Source organism: Leptonotus elevatus, chromosome 20, assembly GCF_054856555.1.
Source record: "Leptonotus elevatus isolate MCC_2025b chromosome 20, RoL_Lele_1.0, whole genome shotgun sequence".
NCBI classification, from domain to species: Eukaryota; Metazoa; Chordata; class Actinopteri; order Syngnathiformes; family Syngnathidae; genus Leptonotus; species Leptonotus elevatus.
The window spans coordinates 13,407,014-13,432,843 of NC_141258.1; the positions used below are offsets into that span (position 1 = coordinate 13,407,014).

General features: G+C 36.7%; 1 protein-coding gene across 3 annotated transcripts in view; it reads right to left on the bottom strand.

Moving 5' to 3' along the window:
* Positions 1 to 25,036, bottom strand: part of dnah9 (dynein, axonemal, heavy chain 9) — a 180,119-nt gene extending 155,083 nt beyond the window's left edge. For all 3 annotated transcript variants that reach the window (XM_086064347.1, XM_086064346.1, XM_086064348.1), the window contains exons 1-21: positions 24,670 to 25,036; positions 22,279 to 22,475; positions 22,036 to 22,194; positions 20,690 to 20,820; positions 19,725 to 19,936; positions 18,924 to 19,157; positions 18,476 to 18,643; positions 17,999 to 18,115; positions 17,773 to 17,923; positions 16,336 to 16,450; positions 14,879 to 14,947; positions 11,593 to 11,719; positions 11,373 to 11,519; positions 9,624 to 9,732; positions 8,649 to 8,890; positions 8,436 to 8,571; positions 4,366 to 4,562; positions 3,977 to 4,239; positions 3,014 to 3,175; positions 2,126 to 2,348; positions 1,840 to 2,006 (exon numbers count right to left, since the gene is read on the bottom strand). In XM_086064347.1, coding sequence (XP_085920473.1) covers positions 1,840 to 2,006; positions 2,126 to 2,348; positions 3,014 to 3,175; positions 3,977 to 4,239; positions 4,366 to 4,562; positions 8,436 to 8,571; positions 8,649 to 8,890; positions 9,624 to 9,732; positions 11,373 to 11,519; positions 11,593 to 11,719; positions 14,879 to 14,947; positions 16,336 to 16,450; positions 17,773 to 17,923; positions 17,999 to 18,115; positions 18,476 to 18,643; positions 18,924 to 19,157; positions 19,725 to 19,936; positions 20,690 to 20,820; positions 22,036 to 22,194; positions 22,279 to 22,475; positions 24,670 to 25,020 — 3,677 coding nt within the window. In that variant the 5' untranslated portion in view covers positions 25,021 to 25,036. The remainder of the gene's footprint in view (positions 1 to 1,839; positions 2,007 to 2,125; positions 2,349 to 3,013; positions 3,176 to 3,976; positions 4,240 to 4,365; positions 4,563 to 8,435; positions 8,572 to 8,648; positions 8,891 to 9,623; positions 9,733 to 11,372; positions 11,520 to 11,592; positions 11,720 to 14,878; positions 14,948 to 16,335; positions 16,451 to 17,772; positions 17,924 to 17,998; positions 18,116 to 18,475; positions 18,644 to 18,923; positions 19,158 to 19,724; positions 19,937 to 20,689; positions 20,821 to 22,035; positions 22,195 to 22,278; positions 22,476 to 24,669) is intronic.
* Positions 25,037 to 25,830: the final 794 nt, after the last annotated feature.

Consider the following 25,830-nt stretch of genomic DNA (forward strand, 5'->3'; position numbering starts at 1 on the left):
ATCACTGTGCTATTAGAAGACCAATTACACACATAACTAATGTGACAATTAGATATTATGACTAAGCGCCTGGCCAAAGAATTAATTATCATTATTGTGAGATTAAATTAGCCTTGTCAGATGTGAGCGCCTCAAGATAGCAGTCTTTTATGAGTGAGAACACAGAGAAAGGTGACATTTGTGCAAATATACCGTACTCAACCACAAAATATATTGCCTTTATGTTTTACTCAAACATCCCAATTACGTATATATGACCTACGTACAAACACAATGGAATCTGAGAGACTGTTTGTAAATCAACTTGTTTGTAAGTCCAGACATATTAAATTTTGTTTTAAAACAAACAACACAATGGAATCTGAGAGACTGTTTGTAAGTCAAATTGTTTGTAAGTCCAGACATATTAAATTTTGTTTTAAAATGACATTTTATTAAATAAAAAAATAATGAAAAATATCAAACAAATAAAATAAAATGAAATTATATACATTATATACTGTATATACTATGGGTGTCAGGCGATTAAATGTTTTAATCGTAATTAATCGCATGACTTCAATAGTCATGATTAATCACACATTTTATATCTGTTCTAAATGTACAATAAATGTATTTATAAAAAAAATTCTAAGTTTACATACTCTTGTTGATAAAAGTGGAAGCATGTTCAACTAAAATATAGTAGAAATATGGCTCCATCCTTTAGTCATTGATACAGTAATTTCATAATAATTCATAAAATTGAGTTAAAATGAAAATGTACTGTACTGTAAAAAACAAGTGCGCTATTGATTTGTGTTGAGGTCATTTTTGTGCCACTAGATGGCATATTTGCATTTGTAGGACGGTGACAGCTCAGTGAATTTTTCTTTTCATATTATCCAATCTTTAACATGAAATAACTTGTGAAATTCTGAACATTTTTAAAATTGTACAATACAATTTGATTCCAGTCTTCACAAATATATGCATTATTATTAAATTTACTACTGCTAAATTTTTACATGGACGTTTCTGCTGCATTGCGACTGGAATTCTCCAAGTACAGGCTTTCCAAGTAAGGGGCGGTCATTAATCGCACGTTTAAGAAATTAGTGACGTTGAAGGAATTTTGAATTAACACACTAATGTTTACACCTCTAGTATATACATATACTATTTAAACATAATTTTATTTTATTTTTTATTAAAATTAAAACAATGTGGGATAATATTATTGCGCCCTTTGAAACCAAAAGTATACAACATAAGCAGCTGCTCTTTACCGGCGGGGGTCTTGCTTTAAAAAAAAAAAAGGAACAGGAGAAAGGTGAAACACGTGTGGTGAAATAACAACATGAGACAATATTATTGCGTTCTATTGGACCAAGAGGTATACCACACAGCAAGCTTCCTTTACCGGCCTGGAAGACAATAAAAAAAAAAGGAGCATGATGATCATTAGGAGCGAGGAAGTTGGCGTACGTTTCTGGTTAGTGTATTAACTTGTTTACAGATGTTGAACTTTCAACAAGACAGCATCCAATACAACCACAGGTCACCAGATTGACTCGCGATTTTAAAACTTTTTAAAAAAAAATTCTGTTGGAGAAAAAGGATATACTGTGTACATATAACACATCCAATAGGATAGGATAGACCTTAACATACATGCATACATACATACATACATACATACATACACCTTCAAATTCAATTTTAATTTCTAATAATAAAATGATATGATGATATTTAAGTTGGAGGCTTGGTGTAAAAGTAATTAATTTTAAACCACAGTGTGCAATGCATTACATTATCTAGGAGGGCACGTCTTTTTACAAAAAAGGTCTTTATTACCTGAAGGGTCCATTGTTACGAAAATGCTCCCTGAAGGTGTGTTGCTCCACTTCAAATGAAGCACACTTTCTTCGCAAACTTGCCACCTCAATGGCCTGCAGAGGTGCCACTTGCTGTTTGACTAGCATGGCCTTCTTTTTCACATTGGTCCACTTTTCTGGCAACTCCTGAAGATGGATTGGCACAGCGGATATATGAATAATGAATTGTTTTAAGAAAGAGTGTTCCATTAAAGCTAAAAGACAGCGGCATATAAATTTGAGGTGATGGAATAATGGATCCTCACTTCTAACTGCTTGTGTACAACCTCAGGGAGTTCTTGCTCGTAGTCATTTAGCAAAGCAATGGTTTGTTGCAGCGGTTCAAATATGACATCTGTTGTGTGTTGTCTCTCCTTGACAGCCAGCAAGTGGCCCAGGACTCGCACCAGGGATTCGTAGTCTCCTTCTGCTATTTGCTGACCCAGGCCAGTCTCAGCCTTGATGATGAAATTCTCAAGACCTGAAAGACTACAAAATAGAACCATGAAATGGGAATTTCATCAATTATTAGATCAATATTACGATCACATTCTAGAACACAGCAGTGTCACATGATCTGCAACGATCTTGGTTGCGATAACATCTACATTATTAACTCATTTGGTCCCAACAACGTATAAATATGTTCTATTTTAAATATTGTCAGTGTTTTTGTTTTGTTTTTTATGCTAGAGCATACAGAAGGCTTTGATGCAGCCTCTGAGCTGAATAGAACAGTAGAAGCAATGGTAGTTATTACAAAAACGGCCAGCAGGTGGCAGCAGAGTATAAGAGATCAACCAGAGCCATGTTGCAAAAAGCTTTTTTCCCCACTTTTAAACAGATTTATGAATAATGATGAAACGTAGCCATATTCTAATGTTAATTCTTGCAAAACGAAAACAGATACAAATATGCTTCTGATGAAAGAGACTCTAATCTTTCTTTTGGTAGGTTCCATGTTTTTATAGCAATAGAACACAATAGTCTGTGGGCCTTGCAAAATCAGTCAGCGAAGGGCGCGAAGGGGGTTGCTTCAGTGACAATAGCTGGGAGTGAATGAGTTAAAATGGTTTTCTGAGCTGTGGTTAAAAAGTCAGCCCGGTAAGAATCTATGGCATTATTGTTGAATTGTATGTTAAACTGTGCTCCACCTGTTAGTTATATGATCAATAAGGTGTTGTTTGAACATGAAACTCCATTTCTTGATGATGTTGAGCAGGGCAATCTTCATGCTGTGGCCATTTACACGCATCCAGCCATGGAATACACACACTGATTCCAGATCTTGCACCTCCTCATAGATCTTCTCAAACCTAAATCACAAAAAATGTGAAATGATTAAATTTGTATGTATATTTTACTATATATTTTAATTGCAGCACTTGTAGTGCTACTCCTACTTGCAATTTCACCAATTTGCTGATTTTTTTTCAGATATCCTCTGCTCTTTGCTGAAAAACAAACCTATTTATTGCGTTTGCGCATTTCAGAAAGAACACAAAGATGCCACAAGAAGGAAAACAGTTTAAATTCAGCACAAGAGAGGCATGCAGGCAAATCCGGACAAAAATAGTTTAAATGTTGACAATGTATGTTATTCTTGTAATTCAATTAACTTATTTTGTTCTCTTCGCTTTTCCTTTGAATGTCTTCAGCTGTTCTGTTCGTAAATGATTTTAGGTGTTGTGATCTTGATTGTGTGCCTTGTGTATGAAATGTGCTGTATAAATAAAATACCTGCCTGCGCCTGGACCATCAATCCACCAAAATCGCATTGCGCCACAACTTAGACCTGGTTTCACCTGGTCTAACATCTAGTCTACAAAATGCCCTCAGTCCACCAGAATGCCCAGCAAGGCGTAGCATGGTCTGCCAAATTCCCAAAGACGGTAAACTAGGTAAACGATAAACCCCAGCAGGAAAATGAGGATGTGTCAGTTATTATGCCGAGCGCACGTTCGTCTCTCGACAAAAATAGGGCTACACTTTCTAGGCTCTACTTCTGAACGTTGTTTGCCATGTTCAAAAATCTATATTCAATCCCTTTTAACGAAAATAGTAAAATGATTCCCAAACTGTCTCTAAAAAGTTGAGGAAGACGAACAAGCACCCACCTATCCACTTGCTGTTTAAAGTCATCCAATGTTGGTGGCCTCTCTGGGATACAATCTTCAGCTTGAACCTCCATCTCCTGGCTGGTCAGAACACGGCCATATCGGAGGAACTGGCACATAAATTCCTTCCTGTCATCTATGTAAAGGTAGCTGTAGCGATCCAATGAATTGCGAAACGAACAGCAAATTGTCATGACACTCTTCACGCGATCCATGAGGAGATGACGCATATCAGACAAGTCTGCCATGTCTTCCATGTCCGCCTGTGAGAGGGTCAAAATACATTTCTTAATAACAATCTTGGATGAGTGAAGTGTAATAAAATGGAGGGGAAAAAGCAAATCATGTAAGATGGCAACACACCTACAACATTTATGAGACTTCAATACCTGGTAGTGGGGAAAGGCACTGTGCTGTGAGAGGCGTGGCATCAGTGAAGAGACTCTGAACACATCATTGATGAGACTCTCGACCAAGCCAAAGAAATTGTCTCCCTCTCCAAACTCCAGAGATGGCATAAATACCATAAGAGGAGCTTTCAGATCCAGTTGGGCCTCAAAGACGGGCACTGTAACATCCTTTTCATCTGGGTCACAATAGAACAAATGGAATGCTTAAACATACAGATTTTACTCTAAAAAGACTATATTTGGTCCCATTCTAATCAGTATTAAAAGGCACACTTTTTACATTAAGTTTAAATTTTCTCTGAACATTTTACTCCCTTCCAACTATAAATTGTACTCTGTTTAAACTGGGACCAAATATACGGCAGTATTTTCAGAGTAAAATGTACTCTACTGAATAAAAAATAAATGAGACACATTTCTATGGTACATTTTGACGATGCATAAAATAATACAGTAGCAGGTGAGATTAACCCTTTAAATACTATTATCATAGCAGTTTTTATTGTTTTTATTCTCTTGGCGTAAAGCTCCGCTTTGTCGCTCTCAGAATACATTGCGAGCGCAAATGGTGTCAGAGTTACGGTGATTTGCGTCACTCTTCTCTATGACACACCGCTTCCCCTTCCTCCACACAGGAAAATCTGCTGTAATGTATAAAATAGCTATCGTAATGTATGTGGTATCGACGTAAAGCTACGCTTCTCTGCTTTCAGAAGCCATTGGAATTACGTTGCTAGCACTACCGGTTCAGGAGTTACGGTAATTTGAAAAACATGCATATGTTCCTATCGGGGACGACAGGTTCGTATTTTGAGAGAATAAATATTAGTAGCATTTATACTTATGAAGAAAAAAGGGGTAAGGATGGAACTTCTACTACTGTTAATAAATTAATTGTGTAGCGTTATGAAGCCTTGGTCACAATACTTTGGAAGGCAGAAGTTTTGCAGATATACTTAAAATTTTATAATGATTGAATAAATAATAAATGTGATGTGGCAATTAGATCTTATGCCCTGCCCTGAATAAGGAGATGGTATGATTAGTAGGGGTGTGAATTGCCTAGTACCTGGCGATTCGATTTGTATCACAATTCATAGGTCACGATTTGATTCGATACCGATTTATCCCGATACAAATCTATAAATTGATTATTGCGATTTTTTTTTTTACTCAAATTTGGAAAATACTAATCAGTACACTGTTAGATTTGTATGAAAATGTATTTATTTATCTGAAAATTCAGGCTTTAGCAAACAGGTTGCAGTCTCTTTCATGTTTGAACAGCACTGAAGGCTTAATGTTCCATTAATATAACATTCTTCCATGCTTAATGTGTAAATCCTAACCCTAAGTAAGACGTTTTGTTGAATATTCCCATAAAAAAATTGATGTTTAAAAATCGATTTGGCCGCATATCGAATCGATTTGAGAATTGCGCGCTGTAATATCGCGATATATTGCCGAATTGATTTTTTCTAACACCCCTAATGATTAGTCTTTTTACCTATATACCCCGGTTAGACGACCGCTTTACATGTCCGAATTTTAGTCACTTGACCGGCAGATTGGTGCAGGTATGTCATGGTAAAGTGGTACCTTGCAAACATCACATAACCAAACTCAGAAAACAGGTGAGTCGTGATTGGTCATTATCTGAACCCGCTGCCACTGTGACGTCATTTTCAGTCAATAACAAGTGGCAAAATGAGGTGGATAAAAACGAGTGGATGTGTATGTTGGAATACATTTCTGACTTTTTGCCACAATTTTTTTTATCATTGTTTATACATAGTGCATTAAATATTTTTAGCACAATTTAAAGCCCCTCAATTGACTTTAAATAATGAGAAAGATGTTGTTGTTTTTTAATCCTATGGCTATTATGGTTTCTTATGTACTGAAGTTATAGTAGGAAGACTTGAGGGACAAAAGTTTTAGCTTCTCAGCATTTCTAGGGAGGATTCACTCCTGTCATAACAGCTCACTGACACATTTAGGGGTCAGTTTATTGTATTGAAAAATATTCTATTCACAAAGCCATTGGAAGCATAGAGTATATAATCCCCACTTTCTGCTGACATTGCTGCCATATTGTTCTGTGGCCTTATGTGTAGAATCTCATTTCAGGACGTTCTTAACCTGATATGAACCATCGCTCAAAATTGTAAAAACGCTAAACAATGTTCCCGATTTGGGCCATGTTTGCCTACTGTTTCAGCACAGTATGTGAGCCAAAAGGAAAAGGAGGAGAGGGGAATGACAGCTAAGAAGGACACAGTCGTAGCAGTCTGGCAATAATTCTTGAAATGAATCCTGGTCCATCTTGACAGCAAGCAAGTGCAAATCTATCCCATGCCTGCTGCCAATAAAACACCCAAGTGACATATCAAATCCCTGAAAACATGTCTTAAAAGAAGCTTCCCAAAGCTAGTCAGCTAATCGATTACAAGTGTGCACTGTGCAAAAAACAAAAATGTTGATATTACATTTAGGTTTGAGGAAGGACAGCATGGTTGGCCACTGAGGTTACCTCACAATAACTAAATTGCATTTTTCGCTGTGCTTGTTTGAGTTTCCTCTTTGGATTAAAATTGAATAAGATAAACTGCTCATATGTGTGTATGGTTGTCAAGTTACGTTAGCCGTGTGGTTTACTAAAAATAGTGAGAAGGGTCTAGCTGCAGACCATGGGCGATTGGAGCTCGACTGGAAACACGTGACCTCCAAATTTCGCCTTACTTTTTTACTAAGCCTAAACGTAACTATAACACTAAACATAACCACAATCTTAACTCAAACTAACATTAAGTAGTATTATTTGTATTTTTGACGACTGTTGGCGCTTTCGTCACCACCGAAAACACGTGACCCCCATTTGAACACCAACGTTGTAGCGCAGCACCACCGAATGGCGAATGTAGCGTAATTGCAATACATTGTGTCTTATACGCTTCACGTTAGTTTGTCTGAACAACTAGGTGGATGGAATCTGATTTATGTCGTGATGGAAATATCAATTCACAAAAGTTAGCCTCCGTGAATTTTGAAGTCAATTAGAATATGCATATATATTGACGTGGTGCTGTACTTGACACGTCAGAAAATTAAGTGAACCTGTCTGTGTGTTCACTTAATTTGACAGTCATGTACATTGCTGTAAAATTATAACTGTTGACTGAACATTGAGTGATGAAGAAGAGAGGAAAACAATGTCATATATAATTATATTCAATTTAATTAAAGTTGGTTTACAAATAATACATTAATGCTTCTAGAAAGCCTACTATTGTGCTGGATTGTTTGATTAAGCATGCTGCAGTACTCCAAGTCTTAAGTGGCATAAAATGCCCATAGTTATATTAAAAAACAAATGGCCATTTCCCTTCCCTTATATCCAGCCCAGTGTCTATAAATTTTACGGCAGTTGAGGTGGGTGCTGAAAGTACTGTACATTATTCTGTACTCTGCAGGCAGCTCCAGTTCACAACACCTGTAATTTTTTATTGAATATCTTTGTAGATCGGTGTCATTAACAAGCACAGCACCTTTCCATTTGAAATCCCGCTCTTGCAAATGCAAGCATTTTAAAACTTATGTCTCGAATGCAAGTACTTGAAAATTTAGGAATAACTCACAATTAAGGACTCGTAACTTTTTATGTAGGTGTAAACAAATAACGCGTCACATGCAATTGGAAAAAAAATTGAGGATAATACCCTGTAATAATACACAAACAACAAAAATGTTTTAGAGTAAATCAACCCATTCCAAATCTTTCTCCATAGAACATGAGAATTGCAAACTGAGCGCACAGCATAACATAGAACTGTGCTTTGTTTTAACCTTCCTCAATGTCCTTCCAAAACTTTAGATTTCCTTATAAAAACATTTTTTTTTTAAAGGTCGACATTTAAATCACGGTTGATTTGAGGACGTTTTTTTTTTTTAAACAGCCTTTTCAAATATCGAAAAATGCTTGCCCAGCTTTAAAGTGCACTTGTACTTTTTCTCTGAACACGTACAGTGGAGTTTTTGAAACATCTTACCTGTGTTGTCCAAGAAAAACTTGAGTGAACACTCTATGCAGTGATAAAATCCATCAATGACCATGTCGTCAATGTATTCCACATAGGCTTTCCATGCATCTGTGGATGGTTCTGACATAAAGAGCTCAAGATTCCTCTGAGCAAAGGATATTGGAAAATCACAATTATTTTGACTAAGTTGATAACAAATTTAGTATTGTAAACATAATTTACCTTCATGAGGAAATGAATCTTAGCACCAGATGATCGTATCATAGTATAAAAACGATCCAGCCTTTCGACCCGATCATCCAGACTCAGCAAAGTGTCTTTTTTCCCCTCCTTCCTGTCAAACAATGGACTTGCCCAGGACTTGATACAATTCTGGATCTCCTCCACATTGTTTTTGATCTTCTGCAGTCGGCTCTCCAAGTCACAGATGGAATCCCGCAACTCTTGAATATACTGCCAAATGCCTAGAAATAGAAAGGAAGTGAGTTTTAAATTGGGTGTTTGAATCTCTAGAGCAAGAGTTGATGATGTCTTAGGTCATTGGCATGTCATTGACAACTGCAGGAAACTTTCTGCCAATGGCAGTGTAAACACATCTTTACAGTTAGTTCATGGCTGTGTGGATCACAAACTACAAGGTTGTTATCCATGGAATCCCCAACGTGAATTGCCTGGATGCTATATTACAGCAGCAGCTTTATAATGAGTAGACCATAAAATGTCATTGAAAGAATCAATGATGACGATAATGATGTTTTTGTTTTCACCATTAGCAAGAGACTCTGATTGCGCCTTTCAGCAAGCGGTATTTGATTTACTGTACTACTTTCATTGAATTGACCCGTAGTGGATGTGATTAATGCAATGTTTGTCCATTCCCCTTTCAGTTTTGCTATGTTTATTTTCCTGGCCTTTTTAAACTCTTCTCCAGGTGGTAGCAATTATTATTGTGAACTTCACATCATTATGTTTTTGGTACTGGGAATAAAAAGTGCACAAACACAAACAACACGTTCACCAACACTTATCTTTTTGTCTGCTGTAAAAATGACAAAGATGGGGACAGGAATAACTAAAAGAGTACCGGTATTTTTCCATAATCATCTATTAATTCCGCAAAGCTAGATATCCTACAGTATATTTTCTCGATTAGTTGTTAGTGTACGTGTTCATGCATATAAGGTCGAGCGTCCACACCTTGGCTGTTCCAGTTCAGGCTCTCTTCAGCCTGTCTTAGCTGGGTGTCAATATCCCTGAGCTGCCTCTGGAGTAGTGGGTTCTCCACCTCAAGCACAGACTGAATCACCTAAAAAGGGAAGAAGATAAAAATATTATAACAATTCAAACTAAAGTATAGTATTGTAAAACTGATTTTAAAAAGCATCACAAAAAGATCAGTAATTCAATATCACTCCCACTGAACACAAAGGGACATAAAGAAACCAAATGTAATTTTGTTAGTTTTCTCATGAGATTTGGTTGAACCAGTTTTTTTTTCTGTAAGAGTTGGTAAAATTAAGACGCATAAACATGATCATGTGTGCAAGAATGACATATTTTTACATATTTATGCTCTGCAGCCATTATATCACTTGTGTTTGAACCCATAAATAAAACACTGCAACCAGACAAATAATTGTCATGTATTGAGGCAAAACTAAGATTTTGTGTCATTCAGTGGCATAACATCGTGCTAAGAGGCCGCGGAGCAAAAAATATTTTGGGCCAACTTCCCCTCAAATTTTTTTCCTGCCAAGCCAAGCTACTATCAGTGGCATATGCAAGTTTCACAGTACGAATGCTCGCTCCTGATTGGTGGACTGTTTCTGCGGATTTGTTAGAGGAGTTTGATTCCTGCATCTTGTTTGCATATGCAAATTTGGCTGTGTAAACTCACGCTCCTGATTGGTGGGCTGGTTTCACGCTCGTTCTTGGTTGGCTGCTGTCTTTGGCCTATTATGCAATATAATGATAGGGTACAAGGTCATTTACAATAAGAAATTACAATTTGAGTTTTATATTTCCAATTTTGACATTCTCTCAAACAGGCAGCTGGAAAAAAAAATACAGAAAATTTGAATAAAAAAGGGTGGATGGAAACCCAATTATTATGCCATGTCCTCGCTACTTGTATCTTAAATCAAGTTTCCCCAGTGAAACAAATAGGAATACAATCAATCTGCTCCAGTCCCTGCCCCCCAAAAAACTAAAAAAATTGGGTTCCTGAAAGTGTTCATTTTGACAATAAATGTTGTGATAGTCTTTTAAATAAAATTAATTAAAGTTTTTATTCATAATTTAGTCTTCTGATTGTATTTTCATTTTAATCCAATTTTAGGCGATGAAAATAAAAAGCTAATTTTAGTCAACAAAATAAAGAGCAATTTTATTAATTTTAAAATCATAACACGCCTATTTCTTACTGTAGTTTAACACGCAAGACACATTAAACACAACCGTGTCTTTATTAAACCTTGTTTCAATGAAACAGTTGAACTGATAGGCCGTCTTATAACTTAGTATTCACCTAAAAAAAAAGTGCATAATGCCTGAGATGAATCTTACAGCTGCACAATGAATGTAAACATGTTTTAACATTAAATAAAGTACAGTGAACAATTTTTAGTCATTGACAAAATTGTCAATCAATTTTAGTAATCGTCATCGTCACAATGAATGGCTTCTATTTTAGTTTTCGTTTCATTTTTGTCTGAAATTTTAAAAAATGCAGACAAAAAATATGATGAAAATTTTTCATTGACAAAACTATCACTGGTTGTATGTTGTAATAAAGAAAATTCTAACCGATGACCTCCCAAATGAAAGAAAAATATGCTAACCACTAGCCTTCCATATACATTGTTGCAAAACATGTTTGTTTGTTTTTTTAATGATTAGGGAGAGTCACTTAATGTAATTTTTTTTCAAATCGAAATGTATATAGACCTTGTTGTATCCTCCTGCAGCAAGTTCCAGGCTGGCCACGAACTGCCACAACTGCCATCTGGTAGTATAAATCTGCACTGCGGTTTCGGGAATGACTTCAGTCTGTCTGGCCTCCAGGTACTTGACTTCCCTCAACACAGATGCAAGCTAAAGAAGGGAGGCATGATTTAAAGACATGTTCTGTCGTATATAGTATGAGTCATGAAATAAACATAGCAACCTGTGTGTTAAAGTTGACCGATATCATCTGGGAGGACACGTCTCTGCAGATTAAGGGTAGGCTGAGGTTGTGATGACAACTGCTGTCAACAGTCCTCGTCCATGTCTCGTACAGGGTGACACAGTATCTGAAATAGTTAACTCAGAGAATGTATACTTCAGGCACAAATGTGATTACTATCACCAAAATATTGTACCAGAGGGGTTTAACATTGTTTCACATTCCCATTAAAATAGTCACAGAAGTGCATTTGGCTGGGAGAGGTAGCACGAAATGGAAGGTTTGATGGGGCAGTTGGAGGTTGTATGAGGATAAACACTGCTTTATCTGCAAGGCGGTGGGGACAGACAATATGTCAGGCCTCTGTACGGTTATATCAATCTGTAAATAGCAACTATTATGATGAGTACTTCAGCGCACACTGTGTGCTCCTTATTGGATTTCTGCCATGAGCTTCATTTCCTGATAGTGGCACTGCAGACACAGAGGCAATCCAATGTCTTGGTAATAGCCATAAATCATGCAGCGTTTTGTCAGCGGGGAGTAATGTGTAAGGATGCCCATCCCGATCATGACTGGAATGTTTATAATGATGATGGCATTCACCTATGGCAGCGATGATGATTCTTACAATATTACAGGAACTCTAATGGGAGTTAAAAAGGTTGCATAGAGATCATCACTCCGGTTGTCCATGGAGTGAAAAAGAAACTAAATGATAATTATTTATTTATTGTTTAGTAGGGGCGTCAGGCGGTTAACATTTTTAATCGTAATTAATCGCATGACTTCCATAGTTAACTCTCGATTAATCACAAATTTTATGTCTGTTCTAAATGTACAATAAAATGTACAATAAAAAAATTTTTCTAGGTTTTCATACATAACATAAAAGTAGAAAAAATGTAAAAAAAGAAATATGTCTGCATCCTGTAGTCATTGATACAGTAATTTCAAAATAATTCATAAAAATGTGTTAAAATTAAAAACGTACTGTACTGTAAAAAAAACCCGAGTGTGATATTATATATTATATATATATATATACTGTAAATTAGGGGTGTCAGGTGATGACATTTTTTAATCGTAATTAATCGCATTACTTCAATAATTAACTCACGATTACTTACAAATGTTATATCTGTTGTGAATGTACAAGATGTACAATGTACTGTACTGTAAAAAAAAAAACTAGTGTGATATTGATTTGTGTTGGCCATTTTTCTGCAACTGGATGGCATCATTGCATTTGTAAGATGTTGGTGACAGCTCAGTGCATTTTTCTTTTCATATTAAGAGATATCTAATCTTTAACATGAAGTTAACTGGTGAAATTCTGCACATTTTTTAAATTATAAAATACAACTTGACCATAGTCTCCACAAATATATTCATTATTATTAAATGTATTACTACGTGTCTGCTGCATTGCGACTAAAATTCTCCCAGTACAGGCTTTCCAAGTAAGGGGTGGTCATTAATCGTGTGTTAAAAAATTAGGTGGCATTAAAGGAACTTTAAATTAACTCAAAATTGAAACACTAATTTTGACATCCCTATTATTTAGTACTCCATTATAATCTAATCTAAAAAAAGACTGGTTGGTCCCAACAGGTTTTCTTTTTACCTTGCTAGAATGATGAGATATTATGTTAACATGCTAGCATTTAGCATTATAAGGATTTCCATTTTGCTTGATCCAATATCAAAACAGTCAATAAATCATCACAGGGTTACAAATTTATATTAAAATGCAGGCATTCATTTTATTAGTCCATATTATTATGACATAATTGTATTCTCACAGTGTTGCCTGAATACATCTTGGCACATTAATGTTAGGCTGGCCCAAAATTTATATCAAAATTATACACAAATAGAGATATTAAGATTTCTGGTGTCTTTCTTGTTTATGTTATTTTCTGTTGATGCCATGGGGAAAAAATGTCAAGTAGCTACTATCCTCCTAAAATATGTGCACTGAAATTCTTATGGTCCCTCATCAAACTACCTTTGAATGACCCGGAGTGCCTAGTTTCACAACACATTTATTGGCCATTTGATTTGAGTGCCCAATTTCTAAATGCAAAATATTGCATTCAAATCCCTAAAGCGAAAACATGCAAAGTTCTGTTCTGATGCATTCCAGGAAAGGCCATTTCAGTTGACAGGGAGGAGAAAAAATTGTTTTTAAAAGTTTTAATTGTTTATAAAAAATAATGAAGTAATCACATTATTTATAGACAAGACATCTTCTTACTGTCGAAAGTGGCTCAATGAGTTCCTTTAAGAACCACTGGGATACAGTAAGGTCGAAAACAGAAGGCTAGTTCTGAACAAAACAATTTGAAATGTTTGTGCAATGATTAAAGCTTGAGGAGACATTACAAGCTTTAAGTGGTCAGTGTAAAGGTGAATTGTAACCGAAAGTGAGCAATAAAGAAAGAGAAGACATCTTTCTTTTTCTTATTGGCTCTTTCATAATTCAAAGCAGCAATGGCCCCCCCTCAATGAGATGATTTATCTTGCAGGTTTTGATGTTAAATGTGGTCTAAAAGGCGATTTCTCACTTGGCATCAGTGAGTGGCGACAGGGCATGTGAGATTATGAGACTCCTGTGAGATCATCTACAGAGCAGTGCCCCAGTAATGAGAACATCAATCATGCCTGGAGCTGCATGTCTACATTGCATTCCACGTGGGCTGCTTCATAAACTAACTAAATCGCATATATTTAGCAGATGGGGCTCTCATCTGATACACGCTCCAAACAAGGAGTCCACCCAACCCTCGTGATACTGAGAGCTACTGAAAGTCTCTTGTGGAGCATTACTTGTTTGTCTTAAATTTCCTAAATACGTGTAATTTGCACATAATTACAATATGTGAATAATATGTGTCATTTGAATAATAAATTAACAATCTACATTCTACACATACTGTAGTAGATTGACAGTCGAGGCTATCACTTGTCATTAATTTTGCGGTTCTTTACTTCTCTTCTTTACTGCTCTTGTGAGAAAACAGGCAGATGTCATATTGTATGGCAGGCCAAATGCTCGCCCAAAAATGAACAACAAATGTTATTGCATGCAAGTCCTTGCCAGGTGAGTGAGTGAGCCAATGTATAATCCTGCTTTAGACCTTCCTCATAATAACAACACTGTAAGGCCATACTTCCACTTGTCAGTTCTGTTCATTCTCCCTTTCTGTAATTTTTTTCAGCTATATGTAACATGGGTGCATGATGACATGTCATGCAATATAGAGAGATAAGATGCTTCAACCTGTCAACCAGTTGCATCAGTTCCTCGTACTTCTGGATGACCCAAACTCCTTCTGTGGACTCCAGGGACCTGGCTCAGAGAAGAGTTTGTCACAAGTTTGTTAGGTTATGGAAAGTCTCTTAAAGGCAAGAGAAATGTTAAATTTGCAATATATAGATACAAGTACTGAGGGAAGGAAGGCAATTGGGGCCAACCCAATTTTTTGAGTTATTCATTTAATTCAATTTGTTTAACGCAAAAAGTTAGGTCACAAACAATTAACTAATTCAAACCTCAAAACGTGTAAATATGTTTTTTAATACTTTGTCCTTTACTCCCAAAAACTTGTTTACACGTTTTTTGTTGTTGTTTTTTATGCAAGAGCAGGCTTTGACACTGCTTCTGACATGAAGAGGTGGCTTAAAGCAATGGTAGTTATTACAAAAATTACGGCCAGTAGGTGTCAGCAGAGTATAAGAGATCAGCCATGGCCATGTTGCAACAAGCTCTTTTTGCCAGTGTTTTCACGAAGAATGTGAATATTGATTAAACTTATTGTAGCTACATTCTAATGCTAATTGCTGCAAAACGGAAACAGATGGAAATATATATATTTTTCCTGATGAAAGAAGAGACTCTAATCTTTCGTTTGGTAGCTTCCATGTTTTTATAGCAATAGAACACAATATTCTGTGGGCCTTGCAAAATCAGTCAAAATCCAGTAAAACTGACGGGAGCGGGAGCAAAGTGGGTTGCTTTAGTGAAAAAGAATGGAAGTGAATGGGTTAATAACCAACAAAACAACCCCAAAACAATTTTTTTGTACAAAACCCACAAAATTGGATTGTTTTGTACAAATCAAGAACTTAGGTTGTTTTTTGGGTTATTCATTTGACCTTTTTTTTGTTTGTTTGTTTGTTGGTTGGTTGATTGGTTGGTTTTTGCTCAAATGAATAACCCAAAAAGTTGGGCCTTTTTTTTTCTTTCACCCATATTGGGTTATTTTTTGACTCAACTCATTCTAAAACCAGTTGGGTCACAAATAACTGAAATTGGATCAAAAAAAGGAATGGCCCAACATTTGGGTTATTTGCTTAACCCAAAAAGTTGAGTCAAATGAATATACCACAAAACAAAACAGGTTTTTGGATTACTTTGTGATTTATTCATTTGACCCAACTTTTTTGGTTATTCGTTTAACCCAAAAGTTTGTTGGTCCCTTATTGACCCATTATGGGTTATTTTTGACCCAACTGTATTTAAAGTGCGTTGGACAAGACAGCCTGCATCATAAATTACATTTCCAACAGCATTTGACGAGATTGAAAGGCCGATCAACATTTTACCCCCAACTCTGTGTATGCTAAATAATTAATATTCATTAAGTTTGATGAGTTAATTAAGTGGTTGATGCGTTTGTCTATGTAGTGTGGATATTTGTTATTATGTGTTGTCTGTGGAGATGAGAGGGCACTCACGGGTAGGAGAGGTGTCTGAATTTGGAGAAGGGTGTCTGCATGCGCTGCTGCAGCTCCTGGGCCCATCTCAGCCCTCCAGCTACAGCTGGCATATTCTTATTCACTGGAGCAGAACCTGTGGTAAAGTAGTATTACTCTTATACCTATGGTTACCACAAAGTCGGGGACTGAGCACAAATAAATGTGCATTGTTTAAATAGAGTGCCGTATGCATTATTCTTCCAAATTAAGGCCAAGAGAAGAGGTTAGCAGCTATTGTCACAGAAACACTATAAACTTAACTCTTTTGTGCTATGCTGTTAGCATATTCTGTATTCAGTGGGGGAAAATTATTGCTGGCGGCACCACTGTGAAATTCATTAATTCACCCATTCAGCAGTTTGAAAGTGGGTATAAATTGTGAAAAACTTTTTCAATGAAAAGGGTCACGATTAGGGTCACTTTTATTTTTATAGCATAAATTTTGATCAAAGTAGTCGTCTCAATTTGCGAGAATCAGGTTGGCCCAAAAAAATAATAATCCATATTAATCAGTATCCTTTGAAGCGGCAAAGATATTCGATGCAAGAGCTGTTTCTGGTCCTTGGCTTGTTGAAATGTGCTACAAAAAATATATATTCCTTTTTTCTCATTAACTCATTTGCTCCCAAAAACGTATAAAAACCTTCTATTTTAAATATTGCCATGGTCCCAAAAACGTATTTATATGTTTTTTTAATTCTAACGCATACAGAAGGCTTTGATACAGCCTCAGACCTGAAGAGAACGCTTAAAGCAATGGTAGTTATTCTATAAACGTCCGGCAGGTGGAAGCAGAGTATAAGAGATCAACCAGAGCCATGTTGCTAAGTGCTATTTTCCTCCGTTTAAACAGATTTATAAATAATGATGAAACTCAGCTATAGTCTAATGCTACTACTGCAAAACAGAAACAGAGACTCTAATCTTTCTTTCGGTAGGTTCCATGTTTTTATAACAATAGAACACAATATTCTGTGGGCCTTGCAAAATCAGTCAAAATCCATTAAAACAGCCTTGAGCAAAGGGGGTTGCTTCAGTGAAAATGGCTGGGAGTGAATGAGTTAAGGTCATGGGTAAGGTGAAGCCTACGTAGATTCTAGAGCAGTGGTTCTTAACCTGGGTTCGATCAAACCCCAGGGGTTCAGCGCAGGTCAAGGCACATACCTCACTCATATGATTCATGATGACAAGCCCCGCTTGGCCATCATTTGCTGCCAGTGATCACGCTAGATTGCTTGGCCTACCTATGTGTGCTCCATACTTCATACTAACTATCCGTGTGCCATATGAATTAACATGTACCTATAAAAAAACGCATGGTGTTCCACAGGGTTCAATTCTGGGACTTCTGCTGTTTTCATTGCATCTGCATCTTGGCTTTTAGCAGGATGTGTACATTGTTATCTTAAAACTTACCCATCTCATTTGCAATCTTGATATGTTGATGGTAGAGGAGTTTGCAGCTGTCCAGATCCTTGTCAAACATTTCTACTAAGCGCTGGTATCTGTCCAAAGCATCTTGAGCGACTAAAGGATGCTCCAACAAGCCCCCAAACATATCCAGAACCTGCAGGCATGGAGAAGAGACGATCCAGTAAAATACATATGAAGTGTTTGAAAGACCTTGATTACGTTCCAATACCTTGAAGGCGTGCTCTAATCCTGGAGCGTCGTCAAAGGCCTGACAGAAGATGGCTCCTAGTCGCCGGTCTGTGTCATCTGCTAACAATTTGAAGTCCCGCACATCTTTCTCAAACTCCTGCAGGGCAGAAAACACAGCTAGGCCCACAGCCAAGAAACCACTGAGCAGTGTGATATGACATTGAGCCTACATAGAGTAGCATATTCCTTTTCACATCTCACTAACTCAAAACCATCCAGCACGACTTGCCAACTGGGTATTACAAGCAAAGTAAATTGCTTTCCATGCCGTTACTCAGGAACAACTTGGTTGAGCAACACGATGACGTTTTGGGCAGCAAAACCGTGCTCTAGAGTAACCTGCCTCTTGTGTGCTATGAAGTGTTCAAGGTTGAAATTGCTTGTGGGGTGTGCACCTCAAAAAGCTGTGCTGTAGAGGGATAGGCTAAGCAGAAACATGTGATCCAGTACACCTCACCTTGTTGTTGAGGTCCAAACAGTCATGGGGCTTCTCTGTTAAGATCTTGAAAGAATCTATAAACTCCTGGTGAAGTAGCTGGACCTGTTGGCTTAGCACTCGACCTCTAACACCTCCAATATCCAATTTCTCAAGCTTTAAGAAGTCCGCTGCTGCCAAAAGGATGTCCTATATTGATATAGAGTGGAACAAAAAATGCAATTATAAAATCACACTTGGACAATAATTTTTTACGTCACCAGCTGTATAAAAATGGACCTAAAATTCACTTTAGTATTTTAACTATTGTTTCCTTTGTTTCCATCTAAGAAGCTTGGGGAGCTAATTAGCGAACCGCCAGGCTTCGTGTTTTGTCTCCCTCTGTTGGTCATTGTTATAATTCCGGTTTCTTGGAAAGACAAATTCCTTGTGTGTTTTTACATCTTTCGCCAATAAATCTGACTCTTACTTGTATGGACATGACTCTGTTGATAAAGCGATCAAGTCCAGAGAAGACCAAAGTGGGGGGGAAATCCCAAGGCTTCACCAAGTTCCCATTCCTCTGGTACTGGCCCAGATTGGTCCGGCGGTCCTTAAAGATGCTCTTGAAGAGTTCCAAAATTTCCAAGCATGTTTTGACCTTCAGAAGACTCTCAAAAACCTCTCCTTTGAGAAGTTCTTCTGGCATCAAATAACTCAGAGCCTGTTTTTGGACAGAAAAAAACAAGTCAGTTACAAGCAGCTACACTCAGCTACAAGATACATTACAAATTCAAAATCGTTCAAAATGAACTGCAACTACAATCACATACGGTACATATTTCTAAAATATTCCTCACTGACAATAGCAATCATAACTTATTTTTGTACAGGAAGAGTGTGCAAAGTGTGAGGGTGTGGTCATTTTGTTATGATTGCCTGACATAAGAAATTTAAGTGGTGGTCTATTGTTTTTATTTTTTTCCAGACTAGAAATCAAAACAAAGAGGTTTCTTGAAAGAGTAATGTCAAACAAATCTTTGGTTTTGCCTTAAAAGCTGTGTTACAAAGAAATACTGCAAGGAAGCTTTAATGAGGCTTTTATCTTAACTTTGGGAGAAAAATACTCTCAACCGGTCTTTAATGGACTAACGCAGCAGTCCGTTTTCACTGGCCACCCATCTACTGACAGGTGCTTATTTCAGAAACAGCTTTTGCCGCAGGGGGAAAAAAAGCCTTAAAAGTTTGTCTTTGGAATACTGTGTGCCAGGGGAAAGAAACTATAGCTGACCTGCTGCATGAGGAGGTTGCAGATCTCTTGCAGTAGAACAATGAGTCGTGGTGGAGTATTGTAGTGTCCAGAGTTGGCCCAAACAAGACAAACTGTGTGCATCAAGGGGCCTATCTGACCTCTGACATCGGAAAACTCTCTATTCTCCATGTCCTCAAACAGCCGCTGCAGTGGCATCAAGTAGGTACAGATGTCCTTTGCCTCCTCCACAGCTGACAAGTCAAAAGTAGATTCAATATCATATGTGCAAGGTAGATAGTCCAAATCAACATATGGGTCATTGACGGATACATTTGTCTGATGATGCCCATTTTATGAATTATCATGTGGTGCGAACAAAAATAAATAACAGATTTGGGACTTTTATTTTGAAAATACATTAAAAGACAGGAGTTTGTATCATCCACAAAACAATCAAAAACCACATGGGAGCAGCTATCAGTGATCACAACTATTTAAAAAAGTTACCCTTTTACCACTTCATGTGGTATGACCTAAAAATATATATATTAATTTTGTTCAACAAATATATATATTTTCATTATAATTTCACTTGTGTGGCTAGCTAGCTTATTTTGTTTAGCTGGCTAATCGTTAAACTCATAACTTTGACTTAAGTAAATATGTGGTGCGACCAACCATCATCTGGTGTGACCATTGTAAAAATATTTGCATGCTAGATGTACTATATGTCCTAAATTGACAATAATAGTAAAATTGTATCAAGTAAATAATATATACATTATAATAAAGAATAAATATTTTATATTATTATATATTATTATTATATATAATTTGTTCCTGCGAAGTGTTCAAAGTCCGAATTGTTCAACCTCCGAAACATTTTATATATATATATATATATATATATATAACATTTTTACACCATAACACTCCAAATTAGAAGCAGATTTTGCTTGCTTCTTTTACATGCTCTTTTGTCACAGTCTTCAGCCTGTAATTACCTGCAAGGACTTCCTGTCGGATGTTTTGAAAAGCAGGGGAATAGCTGCTCTCAACAGCATCAAGCAGCATCTCCATTTTGTTTCCTTTGTGTGATGTTAATTGGGAGTAAATGCACTCCAAATCAGCATATCTTAAAGATGAAAATAGATGGAGAACACAAAAGGTCACACTTCTCTGGCTTTGAGTACTTCTGGAACTGTGATCATTTATGAATAATTCTAAAGGTCTCTGGAATAAAATTATTTGTACTGTAGATGTAACAATGACTGCATTTGAATTAACTGATTCAAATGGCCATTTTCATTTCGGAACTACCTCAGCCTCTACCTTTTGGCTTTACAATGAACAAAGCCACGATTGTACCAATATGCATATTGTGGTGATTTCTTCTCCAAATCAAACCTTTCATTGTACATAAGGTGTAGTACAAAAGTTTTTTTTAAACCCATAAATACTGTAGAACATGTTTAATACAACTACTGGTACTAGTTCACACAGAAATACAGACAGTGAGATTTTGAAGGCCTTATGAGTCTAGGTCTTTCCTAATTAAAAGTAATATAATTTCAAATTCAACACATGTACAAGTGCAAACAAACATCAACATGCAGGTTAATCTTATCTTTGTAAACCAAAACCTGCATGGAAAACTATTATTTGTAATTGATATGAGTAATCACTTACAAGGATGTTGTCCTGTTCACATTTTTTTTAACCCCAGTAAATTGATTTTGAGTATCTGCCAAGAGCAAGTCTCCTGTCTGATACTTCAGTAATGGATTAGGGGAAAAGAGAGTGCATCTAAACTGTCTGAATTGTTCATACAATTCACAAAATAATGATGCCAACAAATGAGACTGTATTATTATATGTCGCTTAATTATGACCGTTAAAAATTAAGATAATTTAAAAAACAAATCTGATTTGTTTGCTTTTTACCGGATACTGATCACCTTGCAACTACATGACCAGGCCTAATTTCTGATCATGTGATCACATGGGGACCACCCTGCTTAATTACCCTATATATCCCAATACAGCATTGTTATTTAAAACTGCATGAAATTAATGGCAATTTTATATTGTCTTTTTTTCCATTTGTTTATAAAATACATATTTTGTGTAGAACACAAACGAAACAAAAAAAAAGCTTCTAATTGTTATCAGTAGATGCCAAATAACCAATTTTCATGTGACTGCACAGGTGTTGTGAAAAATGTAATACTGGAAAGATGACAAAAAGTTGTACAATAATTAAACTCCGGGGCTCTGTGACACTGCATTGAAGGTGTTTGTTAGAGGTTGCCAGTGGATATTTAGTATCCGTAGAAACAGATCTGCTGACCTGTTCTTCCAGAAGAGCAACTCTGCGTGTGGTGTGGGGTTTTTGCCTTCAAGCAAAGCCTCCGCTGAGTCTTTTATCAGCACTGCACGGATCTGATGGCTCCACTCAATCACGGTTGACTCCAAGGAGTGGATGATGCTCTTATCTATTGTTTCCCCCCTGAGAAATTTCACAGGTGTTTGTGAATGTAAATGTGGTGTGGGAAAGGAGGCATTATCATACAGTTCGGTTTGGCTGGGTTACCTGTTATCTGTCTCGAAGGCAGTTTGCTCCACACTCTCCAAACCAACAGTAAGGGGCAGAAGTGTCTTGCCTTGGACTTGGCCTGACATTACAAACACATTGCTCTTGAAGGAGTGGATGAGGTGCCTGACATCTTGGGCTACCACCTGAGACCACTCAGAATGGTTTTTACTGTTGGACAGTAGTGGGGCCACAACCTACAACAGGGCAGCAAACGGCACTGTAAGGACCAATGACTGACAAGGTCCTTTGAAAAACTGTTTTCAAGTTGCAGTATTGATCTTGAGAAACTCAAAGTGAGTTGTTTTTTTTCTCTCGAAATCCCTAGAAGTTGAACAAGACACAACTGAGTAAAAACAATATATCCAAATATTTTCAAAAATACAATAGGTCTACAACACAATATATTTAAAGTGGCCATTACGCTGCAATTTATTCATATTCTGTATACCAATGTTTTTCAAAAAATTTAGAGACAATTGGCACTTTTTTTCATTGAAAAAGTAGAAAATGTTAAATATAAAATAACTGATGCTATAATGGGTCACTAACCCAGTCAAGGCATTTAGTTTAGGCTGAAGAGAAATAAAATTACTGAGTTTTTAAATGTTTCATGGTTATCTCAATATACAATACAGCTTGCTAAAATTTTTGCCATTGGTCAGGTTTCCTTCCAATTGTTTCAAAATGTTTTAACAAATTTACTGAAAATGCGACTTATGCCTGTCTCCATCTGTTCTTTACTTGGGAACCAGGGCTATAATAGTTTTGGATTTTTCATTATAGTTAGTTTTTATTTCATTTCCACTTTTTTTTCAGTTAGTTTTGTTTCACTTTTAGAGATTGGCCTGTTAGTTTTTATTTTTATTTGTTAATGCTTTGTTTTAGTTTAGTAGTTAGTTTTAGTATTAGTTTTATTTTATTTTTTAAATCTGGAGTATGTGTGCAAGATAAAAAAAAAGTTATTAAATAGAAAGTGTAATGAAGTCAACACAATTCTCAAACAACTTTTGACCTTCCTTCTTCTGTACAGATGTACAGCAATGCCAAAATAAATACTGTACATTTAAAATGAACCCCGGAAGCTCATGTAGGATATTAATTGACAAAGACAAAAACATTTTTGCAACAATTATAGTTTTATAAACATGAGATGTAGTTTCAGTTCATTTTCACATTTTTGTTACCAAAAATGTTTTTAGTTTTTTTTTTCAATTTTAGTTTTAGTTACCAGTATTTTGTTAGTTTTCGTTAACTAGCTTGGGACAATAGCACCGTTGGATAGCTTTTCACGGGTGAAAGTAAATCCAAATGAAAGATAGCTTTCACTGTATTGCCACGCGCCAGTGACTTTGCTTGAGCTAGCAAAAAATATATTTAATTAGGCTAATTAGATGAAATTTGATCATTTTCTACGCTACAGAAGACATGGTTGAAAAACACTCCTGTATAATGTGTACTGTATTCTCCAGCAAGCTGGATGCCCAGTGGGCCAGTGTTGCCTCTCATAGGTCAGTCTGGGCACTATTTCAGATTATGTTTCATCGATTGTAAAAAAAAAAAGTTTTAAATTTAAAAAAAAAAGTGGTGGGGTGGGGGAAAGTGATATGCCTGAGGCGCATCTTGGCCTCTGGCTTATGTTGAGCTTGAGCTCTATGAATTTTGCTTAATGATAAATTGCCAGGCCAAGGTGTAAAGTCACCATAAATGAACTGTAATGTCATGTGCCTCCGACAGAGTTAAATCTTTAATTCAGTTGCTACAACAGCTTGTGCAATTTGAAATGTTTTAAGGGCTTAGTTTGTGCTGTGAAATTTAAAACAACACTGTTATTTCCCTGGTATATAGCTTAGCCAAGTAGTTGTTGCCCCACCATTTTGCTTTAGTATGAAAACAAACACCACTGGTTACAAGCTTACTTGGATGAGTAGCTATTTATGTGTGGACCATCAGTGAGTGAGTGCCATTCACCCCATCAAGAGCTTGGACCCCCAGACTCAGTCTGCTGATTACTTAGGTAAGACAATTACTTGCACATTTTGGGTTATTACTTTATAAGCACATGTTAAACACATTAAAATAATGAATGTCATGAAGTCAACACCGACATTTCTGACTCATTTTGATGTGTATGTTACATTCTGATGTGTAAAGCAAGAATAACCATGACATCGGGTTTTAAGCATGACCATAAGGTGCAAAAGAGCCCTAAAAAGATTAGGTGAAAATGTATAAACACCATCAAATATAGTGCGTAAAAGTAAATAGCCAAAAATAAATACGCAAGTAAAGTACAGATCGCTGAAAAGTCTCGTTTAGTACAGTAACTTGCTCCTTACTTCCCACCACTGAAGTAAGCTAGCTTTGAAAAATAATGCACATTCCTCTTACCTCCTCAATCAGGGCTGAAAACTGGTCTAATGGCGAGTAAGACAAATCACCGCACACCAAGTTGTCCTCCATGCGTTCCGCAGTCAGGGCTTTTTTACTTCGCTTCACAAAGTACACTGCTTTATTTTGGGAATTTAACGTGAAGGTAGCGACGGGCTGTAGCAGTCCAGTCGTGGTCACGCACATCACCAAAGTCCCCTGCTGAGGTTTGTCCAGGAAGTCCTGTAGAATCTGCAAGTTCTCTTGGCAGGACACACATTTTTGCCAGCGGTCACGTTTGACTTTGAGAGTCCTCAGCACGTAGTCTTCTATAAAGTCCAGTCTGTGGTCCTCAGCAGGTGGCTCATCCATGTCCCTTGGGGAATTCTGTCGCTGGGCCCAAACCGCGTGAGTAGGAACTAATTGTGTGTCGCAGCCTCCATAGCAACGCACTGTTTGCATTAATGAGGACGTTGCCAGGGGAGCTGACTCGGGGCATCCCCTCTCTCTGTATGTACCTGCTGACCGGTTGCCGTTGTTGGCTTGGGGACTTTTGTTTGAACTTTATGAGAAATGAGTCTGTCGCCTACAATCCTAATGAATGTAAAATGATCAATTAGTGTCATTTAACTAATCCGAATAGTATCGGCCACAAAAGGATAAATCTCGTGAAACAAAATCTGCAGGTACGGCCAATGTTATATGCCATAAGCCTACAATTATAACAACTATGTATTTGATAAAATAAATTAAAACAATTAGTATTTCAAAACACACATAGCTACTATGATAAAATACCACGGTATCATTATTATAATAACGTTTATTTTTAGAGATGTTTTTTGTAATTACATCCAGTACCTGATTTGATACTTGAAAACTTCTGCACACAGAATAATTTCCTTATTTTATTAAAGTCTCTATAAAGTAAAAAAAAAATAAAAAAAAAATAAATAAAAAAAGTCTTGTTAACTTCACTCACCACAGGTAAGTGCTGTTAGCAACCTTGTCAAATTAAAAAAAAAGTTTTTTTTTTAAATGTCAAGTATACAAATTGAGGTTTGAAAATTGTGAAGAATCAAGTCGTTCTCTGAATGTGTTGAAATTATTCCCTGCTCTTCATCTGTCAGTAAATTACCACTGTAGGAAAATAGTTGCTCCTTCGTCACGCATCTTTCTTTT